General features: G+C 55.3%; 6 protein-coding genes across 6 annotated transcripts; 3 read left to right on the top strand and 3 right to left on the bottom strand.

Annotated features, from left to right (window-relative positions):
- Positions 1-582: 582 nt before the first annotated feature.
- BO86DRAFT_394123 (FAD-binding oxidoreductase) lies at positions 583-2,321 on the top strand (the record flags this gene model as incomplete). The annotated part of the gene is made up of 3 exons (XM_025673168.1): positions 583-1,152; positions 1,236-2,101; positions 2,174-2,321. 3 exons carry the CDS (start codon positions 583-585, stop codon positions 2,319-2,321), a joined length of 1,584 nt encoding a protein of 527 aa, XP_025533215.1.
- A 553-nt stretch (positions 2,322-2,874) lies between these two features.
- On the top strand, positions 2,875-5,298 carry BO86DRAFT_405383 (NAD(P)-binding protein; the record flags this gene model as incomplete). Its single annotated transcript, XM_025674079.1, has 2 exons — positions 2,875-3,371; positions 4,388-5,298. The coding sequence occupies 2 exons, from the start codon at positions 2,875-2,877 to the stop codon at positions 5,184-5,186; spliced, it is 1,296 nt and encodes a 431-aa protein (XP_025533214.1). The 3' UTR covers positions 5,187-5,298.
- Positions 5,299-5,463: 165 nt separating this feature from the next.
- BO86DRAFT_452188 (glycoside hydrolase family 30 protein) lies at positions 5,464-7,238 on the bottom strand. The gene is made up of 3 exons (XM_025676907.1): positions 7,139-7,238; positions 6,155-7,079; positions 5,464-6,087 (listed from the first exon to the last, which is right to left on the bottom strand). The coding sequence occupies exons 2-3, from the start codon at positions 7,017-7,019 to the stop codon at positions 5,480-5,482; spliced, it is 1,473 nt and encodes a 490-aa protein (XP_025533213.1). The 5' UTR covers positions 7,020-7,079; positions 7,139-7,238; the 3' UTR covers positions 5,464-5,479.
- Positions 7,239-7,275: 37 nt separating this feature from the next.
- BO86DRAFT_1030 (uncharacterized protein) lies at positions 7,276-7,855 on the bottom strand. Its single transcript, XM_025665875.1, has one exon. It carries the CDS (start codon positions 7,764-7,766, stop codon positions 7,473-7,475), a length of 294 nt encoding a protein of 97 aa, XP_025533212.1. The 5' UTR covers positions 7,767-7,855; the 3' UTR covers positions 7,276-7,472.
- A 1,652-nt stretch (positions 7,856-9,507) lies between these two features.
- On the top strand, positions 9,508-13,028 carry BO86DRAFT_444341 (glycoside hydrolase family 35 protein; the record flags this gene model as incomplete). Its single annotated transcript, XM_025676373.1, has 7 exons — positions 9,508-9,914; positions 9,998-10,120; positions 10,171-10,862; positions 10,913-12,177; positions 12,235-12,367; positions 12,425-12,571; positions 12,634-13,028. Exons 1-7 carry the CDS (start codon positions 9,688-9,690, stop codon positions 13,026-13,028), a joined length of 2,982 nt encoding a protein of 993 aa, XP_025533211.1. The 5' UTR covers positions 9,508-9,687.
- A 253-nt stretch (positions 13,029-13,281) lies between these two features.
- Positions 13,282-15,739, bottom strand: BO86DRAFT_423865 (heme-dependent catalase; the record flags this gene model as incomplete). Its single annotated transcript, XM_025675424.1, has 5 exons — positions 13,282-14,346; positions 14,439-14,603; positions 14,661-15,076; positions 15,142-15,367; positions 15,434-15,739. 5 exons carry the CDS (start codon positions 15,737-15,739, stop codon positions 13,282-13,284), a joined length of 2,178 nt encoding a protein of 725 aa, XP_025533210.1.
- Positions 15,740-16,303: the final 564 nt, after the last annotated feature.

Raw genomic sequence — 16,303 nt, 5'->3', positions numbered from 1 at the left:
TTGTATCCTGTCTTCTACGTTGCTTCCAACGCAGACCATTTTTCCAGTTTTTGTGACTGTGGATGCAAGTTACCAAGCTCGCCTACAAGATATATCACGCAACCTTCATACCACTTATGCACGTGCGGTAGCGTGGCAAGGATCAAAGCAGGGAAACAAAAGTACGCATGAATCGTTGGTCCCGGTCGGAGAGTCTTCAATTGAGGAGTAGTCTAAGCGAGCGGTGATCTACAGGGGCGGGCCTCAAAATTTGGCCGTCCGAAACGCTCCCACCTCGGCAAACCAGCAGGCAAGCCCTGCTTGTGAACATGGCTAATGATCGACATAGACCGAAGGACGTTGGTCCCTGACTATATTTCGAGCCTTATCAAGGGTCTGGCCAGTCAGAAGCCAACCAAGCAGGGTCTGTGAATGAACCTTCCGTCTGTTTCGTTCTCTGGAGGGATACGAAATGGATACGGATTAGGGCCGTGGTTCAACGCAATTTCAGGACGGTCGGATTCAATGATATTTAGCACAGCTGCTTCAGCACCAGGCAGGAATGCTCTCAGGAACAAGACCTCCCCAGCCAACACCATCATCATGCGCTCGGTAGCTCTACTGCTGGCTGTCGCCCTCCCCGTCCTAGCAGTGAGTAGTGCCAACAGCGACGCAGTAGCCGTGTGCGAGTACCTTCATACCACCTACCCCCAATACACCGTCTGGGATCCCACCGGCCCCGATGCCCTTCAGACCTTCTGGAATCAATCCTACTATACGAACGCGGTGACCGAGTACTGGAACGGGGTCAACGCGGAGAACCGACCCGCGTGCACCTTCTTCCCCGCCACCGCGCAGCAAGTGGCCGTGGCGGTGCAGCAGCTGAACCACCATCCGGACGCCCCCTTTGCCCTCAAATCCGGCGGCCACAACTTCAATGTCGGCTTCTCCAGCACCAAGGGCGGCGTGCTGATCTCCTTCCACGAGAACCTCTCCCCCACCACCCGCAACCCCGACGGACAGACCTTCGACGTCGGGCCCGGCGCTCGCTGGGGGGATGTCTACGCCGTTGCCGAAAAGACCAACCAAGTGCTGGTCGGTGGACGACTGGCCAACATCGGAGTTGCGGGCTTCACTCTCGGCGGCGGGTTGTCCTACTACTCCGCTCAATACGTACTGCCCCTTGCCCTAAAACCCCGTTGCACTTCTCACTTTTCAGACCGCTCATTCCAACCCCAAACTAACCCGATTCCTAGGGCCTAACCTGCGACAACGTCGTCAACTACGAAGTCGTCCTCCCGAACGCGACCATCGTCAACGCCAACCGCACCTCCCACCCGGACCTCTGGTGGGCCCTGCGCGGGGGCGGCAACCGCTTCGGGATCGTCACCAAATTCACCTTCCAAGCGCACCCGCTGGGGGATGCCGGCAAGATCTGGGGCGGGATCAAGGTCTACACCGCGGACAAACGCGCCGCCATCTTCGAAGCCCTGGCGGAGTTCATCCGGGACTATCCGGACGCCAAAGCGGCGGTGATCCCGACCTTCGACTTCGGGCTGCCCGGCGCGCTGATCTCCAACCCGATGCTGTTCTTCTTCTACGACGGCCGCACGCCCAGCGAGGGGGCCTTCGCGGGACTGGACAAGATCGAGGCGCTGCTCGACGGCACCAAGACGACGACGTACACCGAGTTGACCAACCAGGCGGGCGGGGCCAAGATCTACGGGATCAAGGCCGCCGCGCGCGTGAATACCTTCCCCAACCTCGATCCCGGGAACATGTCCACCCTGCTGGAGGCGCATTGGTCGACGTACCAGGCCATGATCCGGAATGATTCTTCGAGGGATATTGATATCCAGATCGGGACGTTCACGCCGCAGCCGCTGTCCGTGCGCATTGCGAACGCCTCGCAGGCGCGCGGCGGGAATGCCCTCGGCTTGGACCCGCGCCACGGCGACCGGTTCTGGGTCGAGAATGATCTGATCTGGGTCAATGAGCATTGCAACGAGGCGTGCCCGGGGTATTTGAAGGAGGTCGCGGACCGGGTGAATGTCGTGTTTAACGAGACGCTGCGCGGGGCGAGGCCCACGAATTACGAGGCTGGGGATGTGGATTTTGTTTCGTAAGGTTCCCGCTTCCCGAGGAGTGTGTGAGCATTGGAAAAGATACTAACGCGATCCATTGATTGATGTAGGGTCAATCCGTTGTTCATGAACGATGCGGCGGATTATCAGGATGTGTATGCCAGCTACGGGACGGAGAACCAGGCGCGGCTGGAGCGGATTGCCAAGGCGTATGATCCGGATAGGTTTATGTTCCGGCAAGGGGGGTGGAAGCTTTGAGCCGTGGTCAGGCTTTGGTTGGGATCATTGTGCATTAGTTGTAGTTAATCTTGATTTCTGCCCTCGTGACGAAAGGTAACCCAGGCCAAGAGGGTGAGAATGAATGGATCCTGCTAGGGCTTTGAGATTTCATACACTTTCACTGTTCATACTCATTTAGTTGCTAGCCATAGGGAAAGAGACCACTTGTCATAAGGCAGGATTTATTTCCCACTTTCTTACTTCATTACTGCGGTAGCTCCCCTCATCAGTTGAAGAACCAACCACATGCAGCGGACGAATCATCCAACTACTACCCTCGTGGCCATGCTCATGGAGTTCAGTTTGCTCTTGCACTGGGGTTTCTCAAGCCACAGACAACTTGATTCGAGATGGTCACCGCACGCCGCAAGCCCTAAGCTTCTGGCACAGTCTCCTCGACGGATCAACCCTCACAAACCTGCAGCTTCCCCAACCCTCCCCAGAGCCACCATCTTCACACCGAGCAGAAGACAAACCCCTGCACCTCACGCGCACGGTCCCACTTCCCTCCCCGTTACCCCAGGGAATCACCATGGCCACCCTCATCAAGACCGCATGGGCCACCGTGCTACATCAAGAGACCCACTCCCGGGATATCGTCTTCGCCCAGATAGTCAACGCACGGGACATCGACCTCCCCGACCTCGACTCCCTGATCGGCCCTTGCCTCAACATCATCCCGGTCCGCGTCTCTTTCCCTCCTGCGCCTGCTCCTGATATCCCAGAAACCACAAACGCCATCCTCACCGCCGTGCAGACACAACACGCCCAGTTCCCGGAATGCAGCACCTGCCAATGGCAAGAGATCGTCACCCAGTGCACCGATTGGTCGAAGAACAGCAACAGCAGCACAGTGAGCTCGATCGTGCTACACGAGAACTTCGACGCGAAGCCCGAGGTGGATCTGGGTGGGGGACGGAGGTGGAAGATGCGGTCGCCCATCCTCTCGAATCCTCCGGACCAGACGATCTTTTTGACGACGTGGCCCGAGCGGGATGTGCTTTGCGTGATGTTTTCCGTGTCGAGTCGGTGGGTCAGAAGGGAGGATGCGGACCGGTTGGTGGAGCGGTTTTGTGGGAATTTGGCGGGGTTGACGGGGTGACTTTCATACAATTTCCAGGAGCCATTGGGAAGGCTTTTTCGTAGAGTTGCGGTCCCTGTTTGGTTGTGTTGGGGGTTAGGTAGGTATTATCAAGGTTTCGGTCACAATTTATGGTTATAATGTCTATTGACATATCTTGATCTGCGATTTGTGAATGCGGAAGTTCTTGGTGGATAGTCTAGTCAGTTCTGGTGGCATATGTATGAGGCCAGTGCATTCAACCTAAGTTTGGCATAGAATACTTTATAACATAGTTAATGGCATAAACACTTCACCGCACACAAACAAGTATCTGATCGAGTATATCAGCAGGTGTAGCCGTAGTCTGAGAGAAAAATCAATGGAAGTGGACGCTGGCTGTGGATCATCTGCATAAGCGTGGAAGCATGTAAGATTTTAGCACTTGGGCTAGCGCTAGCCCTAGGCTACTGGCAATGACATGTCCATGGAGAAACTGCTTTTCCCACACTTGACCGCGTTATCAGGCATTCCGCGACAAGGATCCCCGATTGAGCTAAGCTATGAGCATACGGAGTACTAATGTACAGTACAGTACAGTACATTTGAGCGGCCCGAAATCAGCTGAATGTCGGCAAAGCCATGAGCCGCTTACGCTTACCCCTATGTCCCTTTGTTTGTGCTGCACCTTCGTCTCCCCTTTATAACTCTCCCTCGTCCTTCTCTTCTATAACTTCGTCTCCACCATACACATACGCATAAAAATATATTTTCCGACAAGTCACAATGACCACACCGGAGACCTAACCAACGCCGATTCAATACGCCAGCTCTTCGCGAATGTGCAACCCAAGATCGTCATCCACACCGCCAGCCCGAAATTCGACGCCCCAAACCCCATCCTCTACAAAGTGAACGTCGAAGGCACGCGAACCCTCCTCCAGATCGCGCAAGAATCAGGCACTTAATGCTTCGTATACACCAGCGACGCCAGCATCATCAGCGACGCCCAGACCGATTTGGTAAATGCCGACGAGACCTTCCCCGTGCTTCTCGAGCAGAGCCAACAGCCGGAGTTCTACGTCTACACCAAGGCCCTTGCGGAGTCGTACGTCCTGTCCCAGGACCAGCGCCAGCGCCGGCGAGCCACCCACCCCTTCCTGACCTGCGCGATCCGGCCCTCGGGCATCTTCGGCGTCGGCGATCTCGTCGTGCTCCCGGGCATCCTGGACGCGTATTTCCGCGGCCAGACGCAGTGGCAGATTGGCGATAATCAGAATCGCTTTGACTTTCCGGAGAGTACGAACGTCGCGCACGCGCATTACCTGGCGGCTGCGGCGCGGGTGGCTCAACTTGAGAAATGTCACGACTCGCCGGATGATGAGGATGATGAGGGTGACGATGACAAGACAAAGGTGGATGGGGAGGCCTTTTTCATCACCAACGATGAGCCGCGCTGCTTCTGGGACTTCACGCGGCTGGTGTGGACGTTCGCGGGGGATACGACGCCGCGCGAGCGGGTGTGGGTGATACCCCGGCCGTGGGCCCTACGCCTGGCCGGCGTCTTGGAGTGGACGTTCTGGGCACTGGGGCTGGGCCAGCCCCCGTTGACCCAAACCGAAGTGCGGCTCAGCTGTATGACGCGGTATTTTTGCATCGATAAAGCGAAGACGCGGCTTGGGTATCGGCCGGTGGTGGGGCTCGAGGAGGGACTGCAGCGCGCGGTGGAGGACTGTTTGAGTCGGCGGGCCGCTGAGGACGAGGGCCTGAAGAAACGTTCTTGAGAAGATGGTTTCCTGAAAAACGGTAGCGCGTGGGACTGTGCCTTTCAAATGAACTGATATAGATAGGAGACATCTTCGTGAATATGAATTCCGAGTCGATCCGGGGCTTGAGGAAGGGGTTGTATTCTACTGCGTTGGAGAAATAAATATCCATGAGGATGACGCGTAGGACTACCATACCAAATAACTCGAAAACCACAAATCATAGCAGAATTGGTCCTTGACTACGTCCTGTCCAAGGGTCGATCCATATACATACTCCCCTCTAACACACACCCACAAAAGCAATATTCTTAACCAGGCAAAACCCAGGTCGTCACCGACTCCTCGGGCACATTTCCACTCCACACCGCGCCCGACCCCAACGTCACCGTCACATACACATCATTCCCAAAGGTATTCTGGATCACTACCGTGCGCGACCCATCCGGGTTCACCGAGGCCACCGACTGCACGCCGCCCCCGTTGTCATACGTGTAACTGCCTGTCCCGCTCACCACCACCGCCCCGGGGGGTATGAACTTGCTGAACTGCGCCATCATGTAATACGCCGTGTTCAACGTGTAGCTCGTGGCGCTGTTCACCGTGACCAGCCCGTGGCAGGTGGCGCATCCGCCCGAGGAGAGGTGCGGCCCGTCGTTGGCGTCGGTGCCCAGCGTCCACGCCATGACGCCCGCGGCGTAGTTCTGTAGCGGGCCCATCGTAAAATCCGCGGCTTGGTGCCACGCCCCGGACGCCGGTGTCCAGCATTCCGTCATGTATTGTTCGGTATTTGGGTTCGAGGCGTGGAAGCTGGAGAGGACGGTCCAGTCCACGTTGCTAGCGTAGCAGTGCCAGGCGACGGCGGGGACGTAGGTGCTGGCGCCGCTGGAGAGGATGGTTTGCGGGTAGCTTGGGACATCTTCGTGCACATTAGTGAGTGGCGTGGGGAAAGGGGGATAGGGGAGATAGGGTTAGGGAGCAGGTACCGGTATTGTGGTCGTAGGCCCAGACCTTTGTGTCGAGGCCCGCTTGCGCCAGGGCGGGGCCGACGTATTTCTCGATCAGGTCCGCCGACTCGTATGCATACACGTACATGGTCGGGTAGCCTGCTTGGCTGTTCAGAGGCTCGTTCTGGATGGTGATCGCATCGATCGGCGCTCCCAGGTTGGTGTACGCTTGGATGTATTTCACAAAGTACTGCGCGAAGGCGGCGGCGTAGCCCGTGCTGCCTGTGCCGCCGCTGGTCAGGTACCCGTCGTTCAGGTTGTTGTTGGTCGTGCTGCCGTCGATGACGCCGTTGAGTTTCATCCACCCCGGCGGACTCCAGGAAGAGCCCAGAATCGTGAGGCTGGACTGCAGGGTCTTCATTGTGGCGAGGAGCTTGGCCATGGCGGTGCCCCGATCGCCCAGGTTGAAGCCGGTCAACGACGGGTCGACAGCGTTGTTATTGTCGTCGTAGGTGTAGGCTGGGTCGCCGGAGAGGTCGGATGCGCCGATGGTGTGTCGCATTAGAGCAAAATTTGCGCCGTCAGTGGTCATCAACTCATTCAGCAGCTGTTGGAGCGTGGCTTGGTTCAAGGTGTTGAAGGATGTCACGGTCGCGTCGGTGACGGCCGCCCCGAAGCCATTGATGGTCTGCCGGTGGCCGGACGCGGTGTCGTCGACAGTGAGCTTCCACGTAGACGCAGAGCCGGGACTGCCGTTGCCTTGCACGGGGGCAGCGATGGAGCTGAGTTTGTAGTTGCCCGCCGAGTTGGAGCTGTATGCGGCGGCCTCGGTGGCGCGTTTTCCGCTGACCGCGGCGTGGCCGACGGCAATGAAGCCGGCCAAGGCACCTAGGTTGACAAGCATTATGGTGGTGGCTTGCTTGGTTTGTATGCTCTCAAGTCGTGCAGACTGGGTGGTGAGACCCTGGAGATAAATAAGCAGCTGGAATGCAAGGGGTGGTGGGGATTGTCTCCACAACTGACTCGCTTCTTGGCATTGGCTGTTTCAGGGCCAATCCTGTTATGCTCCAAGTGTTGGTTGGTAGCATTGGGGGCCGACAGAAGAGCCAGTCATCATGTCCCAGGTGCTGCACAGCCTGCTCAGCAGGATTCAAGTAGTTTAGAGTCGATCGGGAGCTGCCTTTTTGGGAGAGTGGTCCCTGACCAAGGACCTGTTGACGAAATGAAAGGGGCCATCTTTGCCTATCTGGGATGCGATCGAAGGCGGGGGAAAGCTTATTCGGCTGTCCGTCGGAGCTGATATTCGAATTATAGTCCCTTCTGGTAAGCTTCTTGGGAAGCTGCTGAAAGAACACTCTCAGTGTGTTGTATTAGCCCTCGTATAGTGGCGATTGACAGGCATGAGGCTTTCAAGGTGGTCTAGTGCATTTGGCTGCAATTCAGTGCTCGAGACCCGATACATTTCCGTTGGCGGGTCTTGAGGACGAATTGGCAACAGATGTTTGCCATAATTTACGCAACAACTAGATTGAGCTCGTATAGACACTCGAAGGGCCATGAGCCAGAGTATGAGGGCGAGGAAACAGTGACAAGATATAATCAAGAGTATTGAGATGTTGAAGAAATTGAAGTGTTCGAGTGTCGGAGACATCGAGCGTGCCTGTAAAGTTACCTTATCTCCACGTGACCATCATCACAGCACTGATTCAGGGGATACAGTACATGTCAGGCAGGTGGCATACACAGTGCCTAGTCTAGAGTCTCAAGAATACACTGGTACTTGTCATCATCAGATGTAATGCACCTGGATAGAGAAAATACCTCGGGCAAGTGCTAGACGAAGCAGAGGCACATTCGGTAGGTAGCCCGCTCAGTCCCTCACAGCTGGACATTCGTCCCCAGCCATGCCTCCTTCGTGGACTTGGGAGAGAGCATGTCCCCAATTTGGTCTTCGTACTCCATTGTGTGAGCCTGTCTGACCGAATCAAAGGGGTTAGTCCGGGAGGATGGTATACGAGGCCAAGTGTTAACCAGCTCTGCGGGCGAGATGTCCGAATCGGGTTTGATTGGCACAGGGAGCATGCAGGTCACCCTCACGAGAGCTGTACACTGACGACGATCCCCAGTGGCACCTTCATGACCTTGACCTTTCTAGAACAGAGGGTTAGTTTAGATCCGCTACTATTGACCTCACCCTTCAAATTGAGCCTTCTCAAGCTCAAGAAAGAGGGTTGGCAGTGGATTTCTGGCCTGATTTGCGGAGATCGAGATGCTTGGATGAATCATGTTGCCCAATTAAACCGTCCTCTCGCTCTCCGTAGAACGGTTCAATAAGCGTGGAAAAAAGCTTGACATGTCCTGCTGCGGGCTATCCCATGTGCCGTGCGCCGTGCATCAGGCAGAAGGAAACGGTCCAATCGAGTCTGCCTCCTATAATCTTGAGCTCAAATCTCTAATGAAAGAAGACCGAGCCACAGTTAATGACGCCAGAAAGACAGGGCCGCGTCTGTGTCAAGCATATCGCCCAGTGGCAGCGTCTGGTGTCTCTGGCATAACCACCAAGGCATATCTGGATAATCATGCCGCCCTAGTAGAACCCAGCAGAAGATCCTCCCATCTGGATCCTGCGCGCCATCCAATAGCTTCACCCGCAGATCAAACAGGCTTCGTCAGTTAGACAGGGAATATGGTTAAGTGGAGTTCTGCTCTCTGTCAAGTGTGAGAACTCGAAACTATATCTCAAATCGTGTCGGTGGACTTCGCTACTGGAGGCGACCGAATTGAGCACACGTCAGGGTCAGCAATGAAACTGCGGATATTTAGAACAGCATTCTTCGGATACTCGGATAATTCAAGCAGGCTTCGGATATTTAAAGCAAGATGCGGATATTTGCTCGGATATTTTTAGAGTAAGAAGAGGGTTCTTTCTTCCTGTCCAAAGTAGCGTAAGGTTGTATGTTATGAGAATGGCGGAGAATGCGGAGAATGCGGAGATGAAATGAACGTGTCATGTGACCCTCCGCCGGAGCTCGGACTTAAATGCTTGCCTTAAGCCTCAGGCATTCAGCACGCCATGTTGCATATCTTGTTATCACAACGCCTTTTTTCCTTTCACCCTTCCTCTTCCTCAGCCATCAGCATCAATTTCCGTTGTTCTTCCTCGGCATTACCCCAGCTCCTTGATGTAATTTACCCCTGAGTCCCCTCCTGAGTCCCCTGACTAATGCACGTAATATCAGCCCACGTCACCCCCTGCATGGGTTCTCGGTGTGTATTTCTCCGTGAACCCCTCATTTCCCCGCTCGTTGCTTAATCTAATTTTGATTATTCCAAGTCTGCACCAATCGCTTATTCCAAAATCCAACGCTAGAGCCTGCATGATGCCTATAGCCTGAAGACCAGGATGAGCCCACCAAACGGAGGAAATTGCCCTTGCTCTCGGCAATACCGTCAGTGTCCACCATGGCACCGGAGCTCAAGGGGAGAGATAATGGCTATAGATACTTAAAGCCGAGTGCACGGTTGTAGAACGAGATTTCCTTGGTACCTCACAGCCCCAGCGGATACTCACTATGAAGCTTTGGTCGTCCTTGCTGCTCGGGGCGAGTCTGCTCACCGGGTCTCGGGCAACTACCGACGGTCTAACAGACCTGGTGTCCTGGGATCCGTATAGTTTGTCCGTGAATGGCAACCGACTCTTCGTTTTCTCGGGCGAATTTGCCTATCCGAGACTTCCTGTGCCTGAACTATGGCTTGATATCTTCCAGAAGATGCGTGCCAATGGATTCAACGCAGCCAGGTGTGTGAACACAACTACTTCGAGAATTGGGCCTCTGATTCACTCTCATTGACAATTCAATATTGAGACTGATAACGATGTAGTGTCTATCTTTTCTGGAACTTTCACTCGCCCGTCAATGGAACCTTCGATTTCGAGACTGGCGCCCACAACATCCAGCGTCTGTTCGATTATGCTCAGGAGGCTGGAATCTATCTTATTGCCCGGTAAGCCGTTATGACCAGGCTTCACTAATACAAACTGATCAGCGATGCAGGCCAGGGCCCTATGACAATGCTGAGATTAATGGAGGCGGTCTAGCACTCCACTTGAGCGATGGCAGCGGAGGCTCGTTGCGCACCGGCGACGCCACGTACACCGCGGCCTGGCAACCATGGGTGGAAGAGATTGGCAAGATCATTGCAGCCAACTCCATCACCAATGGCGGACCGGTCATTCTTAACCAGATTGAAAACGAGCTGCAGGAAACGACCCACAGCGCCAGTAATACTTTGGTCCAGTATATGATTAAGTTGGAGGATGCCTTTCGGGCCGCCGGTGTCGATGTCCCCTTCACCCACAACGAAAAGGGAATGCGATCCGAGAGTTGGTCCACGGACTACGAAGACGTTGGCGGTGCAGTGAACGTCTACGGTCTGGACTCCTATCCTGGTGGCCTCAGTTGTACCAACGAAGCCACTGGTTTCAATGTCGTCCGCACCTACTACCAATGGTTCCAGAACTACAGTTACACCCAGCCCAGTTATATCCCCGAGTTCGAGGGAGGGTGGTTCTCTGCTTGGGGAGCATCTTCCTTCTATGACACCTGCACGAGCGAGCTTAGCCCGCAGTTTGCGGATGTGTACTACAAGAACAACATCGGCCAGAAGATAACGCTTCAAAGCATCTATATGACCTATGGTGGTACGAACTGGGGTCATCTAGCAGCGCCTGTTGTCTACACCTCATGTGAGTTACTCGTGTTTATCGAGAGCCATGGCAATACTGACTAGATATAGATGACTACAGCGCTCCATTGAGTGAGAGCAGAGTGGTCCGGGATAAGATGAGCCAAACCAAGCTTATTGGTCTATACACAAGAGTGTCGACCGGACTGCTTACCGCCGACATGGAGGGCAACGGAACAGGCTACACATCCAGCACATCTGCGTATACCTGGGTGCTCCGGGACTCGCAATCAGATGCCGGGTTCTACGTTGTGCAGCAAGCGACAACCTCTTCACGCAGTTCCCTGACCTTTGATCTGGACGTGACAACCTCCGCGGGCAATGTTACGTTGACCGACATCAACCTCGATGGACGACAAAGCAAGATCATCTCCACCGACTACCCGTTGGGCCATAGTACGCTTCTGTACGTGTCTACCGATATCGCCACCTACGGAACCTTTGGCGACACCGATGTGGTTGTGCTATACTCCCGGGTTGGTCAAACTGCGTCCTTTGCGTTCAAAAATCCCGGCCGCCTCAACTTCACAGAGTATGGGCCATCCGTCAATCTGACTCAGAGCTCCGGAAATTCAACCACGCCATCGTACACCTACACCCAGGCCAGTGGTACCAGTGTCGTTCAGTTCTCAAACAAGACGATCTTCTACCTCCTGGACACCGATACAGCATTCCGATTCTGGGCACCACCGACCACGAATGACCCTTACGTGACTGCTGACCAGCACATCTTTGTCATTGGGCCCTACCTGGTCCGCAACGCCTCCGTCGACGGAAGTGTTGTCAATCTCATTGGAGACAACGACAACACAACTACCATCGAGGTCTTTGCTGGCTCATCGGTGAACACTGTGAAATGGAATGGCAAGCGCATTTCCGTGACCAGAACCGGCTATGGCAGTCTGGTCGGATCCATTGACGGGGCTTCCAGCACGATCTCCCTGCCCGCTCTCAGTGGCTGGAAGGTCAAGAACTCGCTGCCCGAGCTTGACTCCGACTACGATGACTCGAATTGGACTGTGTGCAACAAGACTACAACGCTGAGCCCCGTGCAGCCCTCTACTCTGCCTGTTCTCTATGCGTCCGATTATGGCTACTACACTGGTATCAAGATCTACCGTGGACGCTTTGATGGCGCAAATGTTACTGGCGCCAGCCTCACCGCTCAGGGGGGTGTGGGCTTTGGGTGGAATGTTTGGCTGAATGGTGACTTGGTTGCTACCCTGCCGGGCGATGCTTCCGCTACCTCATCAATCGCGACTTTGGACTTCAGCAACCAGACGCTCAAGGATACGGACAACCTTCTCACTGTTGTGGTATGTTCACCTTCCACTTCTCCTTTTACATATTTCATGCTAATCCTGTTACCATAGATCGACTATACCGGTCACGATGAAACCTCCACAGCCAAGGGCGTGGAAAACCCTCGTGGCCTTCTCGCTGCGACACTGACTGGTGGAAGCTTCACGAGCTGGAAAATCCAGGGCAACGCTGGAGGAGCTGCCGGTAGGTCCTCTCGTGCATCTCATCAACAAGTCTATACCAAATCTAATAAGGTGCTAGGAGCTTATGAGCTGGACCCCGTTCGTGCCCCAATGAACGAAGGCGGACTGCTGGCCGAACGCCAGGGCTGGCATCTTCCGGGCTATAAGGCCCAGTCATCGGATGGCTGGACTTCAGGATCTCCTCTCGATGGGCTGAACAAATCTGGTCAGTCTTACCTTTTTTCTATGGACAGTGAAAGGGTGTAGTAGAATACTAATTTTGGATAGGCGTCGCATTCTACCTAACCACATTCACCCTCAATCTGCCTAAGAGCTACGACGTCCCACTTGGCATCCGCTTCACCTCCCCATCCACCGTCAACCCCGTTCGCATCCAGCTGTTCATCAACGGCTACCAATACGGCAAGTATGTCCCGTACCTGGGGCCCCAGACTACGTTCCCAGTTCCCCCTGGCATCATCAACAACCGGGACAAGAATACCATCGGTCTGAGCGTGTGGGCCCAGACTGATGCGGGTGCCGCCTTGGAGAACATCGAGCTTGTCACCTATGGTGCCTACGCGAGTGGGTTCGATGCTGGGTCGGGCACGAGCTTCGATATGAACGGTGCGAAGCTGGGATACCAGCCTGAGTGGACAGAGGCTCGGTTGAAGTATACTTAAGAGATGGCGTGTATTTGAGATTGGTTTTGAGATGGAATCCGGGTAGTATGAATGCACTGCGCCGTTCTTGATTCAATTCGAGTGAATATTTTAGCAGTGTTTATTTCGTTATAATAGCAATAAGTTCTCAATTATCTCTCCTCTCTCATTCTAATCTACAACCCATCCATGAATGATTCCAATCCGTAGTTACTCCACATACCAATACCAACTCGTCGTAACCCTATATATCAGTCTCATCCAACAGCTTGTCTCACTCCTCGGCCAGCGCAAACCGATCCAAGAACTTGAAAGTATACAAGCCCTCCAACACCTCCGCGGCCAACCCCGTCGCATTCGCCCCGACATACACTCCGTCCCTCCCGACCTCAATCCCGGCCCCCTTCAACGCCCGCTTCCCACTGCCCACCGCACCAACCGGCTTGCCATACCGAAACGCGTCAGCCAGGATCTGCCCCGGCCGACCAGGAGGATACAGGGTCGTCGCATTGCCCGTGGCAAACAGCCCCTCCACCCCATCGGCCACTACCACCGCGTCAAACCCAGAAGCGTCAGACAGCGCATACGTGGAATTCACGCCGTCAGCCCACACCTCCGCCACCACCTCAACATCGACCCCATGGACCGCCAGCATACTCGCCAACTCGGCCCCCAACCGCAGCGACCGCTCCACCTTGGTCGAGGCCAAAACCCCGACCGACAAGCCCTCAACACTGAGCAACCTCTCCCCAAACGTCCCGACATTCACCGTCTTATTCGCCGTATAATACCTGCCCTCGGGCTCCGGCACCTCCAACCCCAACCCCCTGGCCACCCTGCTCGCCAACCCATGATCCACGCGATTCAACTGCGCGACCACATTCCGTCGCACCTGGGGACTCGTCACCTTCGAATTCTCAAACACAATCGCATTGACCACCATCTGCTGCTCCGCCGGCACCAACGAGTTCCAGAACAAGGCCGGCTGGGACCAGTGATCGGCGAAGGTGGGGCTGGGCTCGCGCACGAGATGGCCGCTCACGTAGCGGTAGGGGGAAGTGAAGAACCCGTTCCCGGTGGTCTGGTTCGCCTGGCGCGGGGCGGTGTCGCTGCCCATCGTGTTGGGCGTGTAGGCCCAGTTGTTGGTGGGGATCTGCTGCTGGCCGAAGCCGTCGCGGTTGTTGTTGTGGACGGGTTTCCGGGGTCGGTTCACGGGCAGTTGCTCGAAGTTGGGCCCGCCGTGGCGGTTCACTTGCGTGTCGAGGTAGGAGAAGAGTCGGCCTTGGAGGAGGGGGTCTTCGGTGAAGTCGATGCCGCGGACTATGTGGCCGGGTTGGAACTGGGGAGGGTATTTTTGTTAGTTGAGGGGTGCTGGGAGAGGCTAAGGGGATGGAGGATGGGTAGAGGGAGAGGGTTAAGGGAGGGACGTACGCCAACTTGTTCCACTTCCGCAAAGTAGTTGGTTGGATTGGCGTTGAGCTCCATCACGCCCAGTGGGGTGAAGGGGACGAGGTCTTCGGGGACGAACTTGGTCGGGTCGAGCAGGTCGAAGCCGAAGCGCAGCATGTCGGATTCGTCCATGATTTGGGCGCCCAGCTTTGTGGATGTTAGTTACGCTGAATCCTTGTGGTGCCTTGAAGAAAAGAAACACACCTCCCACTTGGGGTACCGGCCGTTCGCAATGGCATCGTGCAGATCCTGCCGGTGGAAGTCACTGTTCTTGCCGGCCGTGGCCTGCGCTTCGTCCCACACCAGACTGGCCACCCCCTGCAGCGAGCGCCACCGGTACCGGACCACCTTGCTGGTGCCGTTGGCCGCCACGAAGCGGAAGCTGTGCACGCCGTAGCCGTTCATGTGGCGGTACGAGCGCGGGATGCCGTGGCCGGACATCAGCCACAGGGCGCTGTGCAGCGCCGTGCTCTGCTGGCTGAAGAAGTCCCAGGCCGAGGTGTGTGCTGTCGCCGCCTGCGGGATCTCGTTGTGTGGCATAGGCTTGATGGCGTGGACGAGGTCGGGGAATTGGATGGCGTCCTGAATGAAGAAGGGGGCGATGTTGACGCCGACGATATCTATGATGGATGCCTATGTTAGTGTGCATGTCTCAGGGGCTGGCGAGTGTGGCGCTCTGACATACCGTAGTTGCCCTCATCCGTGTAGAACCGACAAGCGTGGCCGTGAACATCCCGTGCAGTATCAACACTACCTCGGAATCCAACCACAGTCGAGAAGCGACAGAACATGGGAGTCTCCTTGTCGGCGGCACTAAGGAAATCGGCAGCAGTCACGTTGGAGAAGTCGCCGTAAGATCGGAAGGTACCGTACGCACCGGCACCACGTGCGTGCACCACTCGTTCGGGGACCTATGGAAGCAAGGAGATTGCCAGATTAGATATGCAAAAAGTTCAGAATAGATACGTGTCTCTCACCCGCTCATGATCGAAACGCTGCAGCTTCTGCCGGAAGATAAAGTCCTCAAGAAGGGTTGGCCCTCTGTGTCCAGCCTTCAGACTCCATTGGTCCGAGATCGGAGTACCAAAGTCGGTGGTCATATAGCTGTCAGTATCATTAAGGTAGAGCGACTGGTCGATGGGCTGTTCGACGACCTCGATAGTGTCAGTTGGGTTGTCTGCTCGCTCGGTGAAGCGAGGGGGAGTCCTCATTTCGCCGGATAGAAACGGGCATTGCGCCCGAGCTAGACCAGCAACAGCTGGCAAAAGCCAAAGATGGCGCATTCTGTTGCAAGAGATGATGGGAGTTCAATTCTGTAAGCCCTTTTGCTTAATCGTCGCTTGGATGATCATGAGATGGATACCCTTGCAACCACCTTTATATCCGTCTCAGATGGACGTGAGTGGGCAGATCGGACACCTTAGTTAAGCTGGCGATTCCAGACTCGCTGTTCGATAATCAACTCAAAACTGTTCGATGTTGGCAGCGCATCACAACCTGTTTGGGTGAAGAGGATCCACTCTCCTCGCTCCATTCTTGCGACCGACGCAGTCATGGGTGGCACAACAATGGGTGTAGGCTACATCGTATGAGACAACACAAGGCAGTCGAAAGCACAGACGCCGGTTCGATTGTCATGGAAAGCCTTCTGGAAACAGGAAACAGGGCTGAATATGACGGGAATACGGAGCCCGGGATAGTATTAGGTTGATGTTGTCGGCAATGACAGCGACAAGTATACCGCCCAAACAGCCGACACAAGCCAAGTGAGCAGACAAGTGTGTATGGGCGAGCATGCAGCACAGTACTGTACCTGGCCAAGATCACAGTCTAGCCACCAATGCTTG

Source organism: Aspergillus japonicus (genome assembly GCF_003184785.1).
Source record: "Aspergillus japonicus CBS 114.51 unplaced genomic scaffold BO86scaffold_1, whole genome shotgun sequence".
NCBI classification, from domain to species: Eukaryota; Fungi; Ascomycota; class Eurotiomycetes; order Eurotiales; family Aspergillaceae; genus Aspergillus; species Aspergillus japonicus.
This window is presented reverse-complemented; position numbering and strand designations above follow the sequence as displayed.